The sequence below is a fragment of the Ovis aries genome, chromosome 15 (genome assembly GCF_016772045.2).
Source record: "Ovis aries strain OAR_USU_Benz2616 breed Rambouillet chromosome 15, ARS-UI_Ramb_v3.0, whole genome shotgun sequence".
NCBI classification, from domain to species: Eukaryota; Metazoa; Chordata; class Mammalia; order Artiodactyla; family Bovidae; genus Ovis; species Ovis aries.
Genome location: NC_056068.1, coordinates 79,428,427 through 79,434,237, shown reverse-complemented (window position 1 = coordinate 79,434,237; position 5,811 = coordinate 79,428,427). Strand labels below are relative to the sequence as shown.

General features: G+C 57.3%; 1 protein-coding gene across 1 annotated transcript; it reads left to right on the top strand.

The window, feature by feature from the left end:
- The first annotated feature begins 842 nt into the window (after positions 1 to 842).
- Positions 843 to 4,868, top strand: LOC114118334 (proteoglycan 3-like). Its single transcript, XM_027979082.2, has 6 exons — positions 843 to 877; positions 1,245 to 1,378; positions 1,815 to 2,104; positions 2,579 to 2,710; positions 3,842 to 3,953; positions 4,703 to 4,868. Exons 2-6 carry the CDS (start codon positions 1,318 to 1,320, stop codon positions 4,759 to 4,761), a joined length of 654 nt encoding a protein of 217 aa, XP_027834883.1. The 5' UTR covers positions 843 to 877; positions 1,245 to 1,317; the 3' UTR covers positions 4,762 to 4,868.
- The last annotated feature ends 943 nt before the right edge of the window (positions 4,869 to 5,811 follow it).

Below are 5,811 nucleotides of genomic sequence, written 5' to 3'. Positions count from 1 at the left end.
AGTGACTCAACGGTGCTAAACTTTGTACAAAACATAGGAAGCCCCTCCGCCAACCCCCCTGAAAGAATGATTTGAGTCCCAGCAATAACTGTGCAAAGGCTGAGAACCTTGATCGAGAGCCACAGTATAGAGGAAAGAGCATTCATTTTTCATCTTAAAGATGAGAAAGAGCTGGAGAGACAGGAGAGGGAGAGACAGGAAGAGAGTGGAGAGGGGAAAGAGGGGGACAGACAGACAGAGACAGGGAGAGAAGGGTTCAGCCTCAGAGGCTTAGTATCCCAGCTCCCTCATTCCCACAGGAACTTGGCAAGGCACCGGCCCTCTCTAATCTCATTCTTCACATCAGTGAAGTCGGGCTGATTGCATGTTCTGCTGGGACCGAGCTTAGGAAGGTGAGGATTCGGGATGTGCCCCACAGGAAGCATGCACACAGGGCCCAGACCAGAGCTCAGGAGGCCGAGCCCCCCGAGCCTCCCCCTCCTCCCCCTGCTCTCCCTGCTCCCTGGATCCTCCACGGCATTTGCTGGGAAACTGACCCAGGGAAGGCTGCTTCTGGGACTGAAGAGGATTGTTCAGACCTGGACCCTTTAGGGCACTGATGAAAATTCAGTCTGGACAGTAGTCACAGGGGCTTCAGGAGCATACTAGGGTGTTAGGGCACCTATGTCCAAACAGGAGGCAGGGCCCTCCCGTCCCAGCAGAGAGCAGGGCCCAACGGTGGGAGGACTGAGCCAACCTCTTATCAGCCCCGCTGTCCAACCCCTGAGCCTGGGGCAATCCCCCTGGCCTCTTCCCACTTCCCCAAAGCCCGGTATAAGGGCAGCTTCTGTGTGCCAACAGCCAGAGGCTGAGAGCGGAGGCTTCAGACTCTCAGGAGGCAAGTGTCCCTCGGCTTCCCCGGGAGGACGGGTCCGGGGCTGGGAAGAACCTGGGCTCTGTATGGGACACGCCGGGGACTCTGGTCCTTTCCCCCATAATGACCACTGTCCTGCCCCTTCTTCCCCAGTGGGCCTGACTCTGGCCCTGAAGGTGAGCACGCCTGTTCCTGCAGGAGCACTGGTCTGAGCTGCGTGCTGTCCCAGGGAGCAATGAGGCGCTCTCAGGGAAAGGGACTTGAGCTGACGAGCCCCTGTTCTTCCCCTGATCCTCCAGCTCGGGGTCTGTTCGCTGGGGGACAAGGAAGCTCTCTGCTTTGCCCTTCAATCTACCAGTTGAGCAGACCCTGCCTCTCCACTGTGTTCCAGGGACCCTGCAGACACAAGGCAAGTCCCCAGGAGGGAACGTGGAGCTGTGTGTCTGTCACAAGACTGCAGGGACATGAAAGGCTGCCTGCTGCTGCCCCTTCTCCTGCTGGGGACAGTTTCTGCTCTCTACCTGGGTGAGTGCTCCCCTTCCCTTCTCAAACATTTTCGTCTCTTCTTTCCTGCATCGTTTTTGGCTCTTGCGGGTCCAGGGCCATAGGCCCCTCTTCAGTTGCCCCAGCCCCTCTCTAGTTAGATTTCTGCTGGACCCAGAGCTGTGGCCTGAACTTTCCCCCAGGGCTCCTTTGCAGGGAAAAACACCCACCTGTGAAGAGGAGGGCTTCTCACATCTCTCACTCCCAAATTACCCACACGTGGTGTCAGTTGGCATCAGGTTCTCATTCAATTGTCTGTGTGATGTAAGAATTCTGGCTCATCCAACCCCCAAGGGATCCTTCCCATCTTTGTTTCCAGAAGGGGTCCCTAGGAAGACTGAGTGGAGCCATCAGAGCTGTCCGTGGTCCTGGAGGAAGGTGGTACCTGGTCTGATGGCGGGTTATTTCTTTTCTCCAGAGGATGCCCTCCATCTGGGTGATGCGGAGACACAGGCAGACCTGAGCCAGGATCTGGAAGGCTCAGGGGGACAGGAAGGAGAGCTGGCCCTGAGTGGTGAGGTGCTTGAGTCGGAGGGAGAGGAGGCCGAAAACGCCCACGATGATGAGGGGGATTCAGACCCAGATGACTTAGATGAGGACGTGCACTGTCCCAAGGAAGAGGAGACAGTGCAACTTCCAGGCAGTCCTGAGTGCAAGAGCTGCCGCTACATGATGGTGCGGACTCCAAAGAGGTTTAAGAAAGCTCAGGTATATGGCATCAGGCTGCTACGGGGGACCAGGGATGGAGAGACAGGATTGGGTTCAATGTTCAGTTTCTTATTATTTAGACTAGTGGTTCTCTTAGCCTAATATGCTTCAGTAGGAGAGTGAAAGAAAGAAAGTGAAGTTGCTCAGTCGTATCTGATTCTTGGCAACCCATGACTGTAGCCAACCAGGGTCCTCTGTGCATGGAATTTTCCAGGCAAGAGCACTGGGTGGGTTGCCATTTCCTTCCTGAAGGCATCTCCTTGACCCGAGGATGAAACCTCGGTCTCCTGCATTCCAGGCGGATTCCTTACCAGCTGAGTCCCCATGGAAGCTAAAACAAAAACAAGAGATGGGATTCAGGGGGAGCAGCAGATACCGGATTTCTCATTTGCAAAGTGATGTGGGGTCTGTCCTGGAGACTCAGGAACTTAATGTGAAAACAGTGAGTTTCTCTCCCGCCCGTTCTCTCTGCAGAGAGTCTGCAGGAAGTGCTACCGAGGCAACCTTGCCTCCATCCACAACGTGAAATTCAACTGTTATATCCAGCGCTTGGCCACGGGTATTAACCAAGCACAGGTCTGGATCGGAGGCTTCATCAGAGGTTGGGTAAGTAAGGGGCCAATGTCCAGGGAGAGGAAGTTCTTTCTTTCTGTCCTTTTAAAAAGGTTGGTTTGTCACTGGGAAGTCAATCCCTGTCCTTTAAAAGCCTTTTCCCTGCATTCCTATTTAGCTGCACCCTGGCTTTCTCTAGTTGTGGCTGGGGCACCCTCTGGCTGTGGGGCATGGCTTTCTTATTGAGGTGGCTTTGCTTGCTGGGGCGCACAGAATCGAGACTCCCTGCTCAGCAGCTGGAACACAAGTCGGTGCTCTGCGGCACGTGGGGCCTTCCAGGACCAGGGACGCACCCACGGCGCTGGCAAGGGCAGGCAGCTTCTTCACCACTGGGCCACGGGGGAAGGCGCTTCTGGGAGCCTCAAGGCACCACCTGCCCCCATCGGGCCTCATCCTGGCCCGGAAGCTGGCTTGTGCTGACTTAGGAGACGTGATGACTGAGCGCGTCTCTTCCTCACCCGTGTTCAGGGGCTTCTCGCTTGCAGCCTTAAATCTGCCATGGTGGATGCATTTACACCAGAGAAATGGACAATTATTATAAATCGGGGTTCTTTCTTTCCTCTGCCTCACACTTTCCACCAAAGCTGGCTGTGAAATGTTAATTAGCAGATCACTGGATCAGGAGACGAGAGTTCACACCCAGCTTGGTCCCTCAGTGGCTGAATGCCTGCCTCCATATTTCAGTGTCCTCATCTCTGAGGGGGTCCTTCTCTCAGAGTGACCCGGGGGCTGTACCTGAATAAGCGCTGTCACATTTGCTGCTCACGTGTGGTCCCGGGACCAGAGTCTCAACATCACCTGGTAGTTGGAGAAATACAGGACCCTGGGCCGCACCCCAGACCTCCCGAATCAGGATCCCCATTTCCACCAGATCGCTAGGAGACTGTCTGCTCAGTGAAGTCTGAGAAGCCTGCTGTGCCTGAGAGCTGGAAGCGATGTTTGCTCTTCCATGTCACTGCCTGAAAACGCTCAGGCGTGTGTCTGTACGGGGGGTCCTAGCCAGGTGACACAGCGAGAGGAGATTATAGACACAGTGTCCAGAAGGGATGCTGAGGGGACTTTCAGGAGCCCCAGCACCTGTCTTCCTGGGCCTGTGCCCTCTAACCAAGCCTCTCTCTCCTCTAGTGCCTGTGGAGAAAATATCGCTGGACTGATGGGAGTTCTTGGAATTTTACATACTGGGCACTATGGCAACCTAAGTTTGGGAGAGGCCGCTGTGTAGCACTGAGCACCAGAGGTGAGGGGGCCAGGAGCCCCGACAAGGAGGGGAACTCCCACACCGGTCCCTGTGAGCGGCGAAGAGATGCCTCCCCTCACACCCTCCCCCTCTAGAGAACCCCGCCCTGTGTGTGAGGAGGGCTGAGGGGCAGGGATCCTCAGAGCCAGAGAGAGGGGTCCTGGATGGCGCTGGGGACTCTGTGTCCTCCAGACTCAGCGAGGCTCCTTCCCTTCCTCTGAGGGGACGGTGACAAGGATTGAGTGTGGGAGACGGGAGGGACAGTCGGGAATGGGAGGTGTGGCCGAGGGACACGGGAAAGATGTGGGAACTAGGGCCAGCTGACAGATGCTTCCCTGGCTCCCAACAGCACGGCTGCCTGACGTGTGGGAGTTTAGAACAGGGGAGAAGACCACACGGGCTACAGGCAGATGGCGGAAGTCCACATCTGGCTCCATTCACTACTTGTCTGCTGAGATCAGGGCAGGTTACCAATCCCACTAAGCCTCAGTTCTCCCATCTGTGAAATGGGAGTGCTGACAGCCCTGACCTCTTGGCGTCACTGTGAGGATGAAAGGACAGGCCATGGAAAGCCCTCAGCACACTGCCTCTGCTAGGGAAGAGATCAGCGATCGTGGCTAGCTGGGACATGGGGAGACACACGGCCCTCAGGCTGGCAGGCAAAAGTCAGCTGAGAGGTGCCTGCCCGGGCACTGGGGGACACAGGCCACGCTCAGGTGAACTGACATCACTGTGCTCTCTGCCTGCAGGGGGTCGCTGGCGACGAGCTCCGTGCAAAAGGCGACTGCCCTTCATCTGCTCCTACTAAGCCAGAGGAGGGAGACCCTGCCCCCCCACCCCTCTGCCTGCCAGGTCCCAGCCTCGGCCCCCTTGCCCCCCAGCCTCCCTGGGTCATAAAGCCACGTTCTCACAGCATCTCCTGACTGTTGTCTCCTTGCTGCGTGCTGCGGAGGAGTCCTCTGGGTTGGAGAATCCTGGAAGCCTTGTTCTGGCTTTGCGGGCAGGGCGGGGGGACTTTGAGAAGCAAAGCTGGAGAGGGCCTCCTGCTGGCGGGGCGGGAGCGGGTGGCACCGGGGGGTTTCACTGCAGTGGCCCCTGGGGGCAGCGGGGACCGGGCGGGGGTCCCGCTCCCAAAGGGCCCCCCAGGGTCTGGTGGCAGAAGGCCCTTGTTCACAGGGTTGGGGGGGATTGGCCCTCTGTCTTCGGATTCAGGAAGGCATGCGGGGTGTGGCCGTAAGAGGTGGCATTCCAAGTGGAGGCGGCGAGGGGGACTGGAGGGCTGGTTGGAGCCGTGAGTGCCCCCTGGGGTCACCACGTGCTGGAGGAGAAAGGGGTCTCTCCCGGGGTCGCCCGCTCCTCCAGCCCCTGTGCGGTCTGGCCTCGGGGATCGGGCCCTCTTTAACGCTCTCCTAGCCGTCTGTGCTTAAAGGCCCCAGCTTCTAAGACTGCTGCCCCCTCTCTCCTTTCTCTGGAGAGTCGCTGTCATCCTTACGCCCAATCCTCGGTCCTTGGTCCCCTCCTTCCGGCTCTTCAGCTTGGGGCAGATTCAGTGTTTCATCTCAGGAAATCTCAGCCTTCCGCTTTGCTTTCTCCACGTGACTCCTTTCTACATTTTCTGGGGTCAGAGCCACTTTCCTCTCTGGCCACCCGCCCGTTTCAGGATCTCTCCACGTAAAGGAGCAGGGACTGGGCAGCAGGCCTTGCAGGGACTCCTCAGGACACCTGCGAGCCTGCAGTCTTGTTCTACTGTGACATTCTCAATGCTGTCCTTTCTGCAAGATGCAAATGATGGCCGCAGCTTTTGCTGTGAGCTCACTGACTGTTCTGGGCTAAGCATTTCCTGTGCATTACGTCCTTT

What these genes read in the sequence shown, in the direction of transcription:
- LOC114118334 (XM_027979082.2), top strand. Translation starts at nt 1,318, where the DNA reads ATGAAAGGCTGCCTGCTGCTGCCCCTTCTCCTGCTGGGGACAGTTTCT. An exon ending in AGTTTCTGCTCTCTACCTGG is followed by an intron (nt 1,379 to 1,814) that starts GTGAGTGCTCCC and finishes TCTTTTCTCCAG; the next exon opens with AGGATGCCCTCCATCTGGGT. An exon ending in AGAGGTTTAAGAAAGCTCAG is followed by an intron (nt 2,105 to 2,578) that starts GTATATGGCATC and finishes TTCTCTCTGCAG; the next exon opens with AGAGTCTGCAGGAAGTGCTA.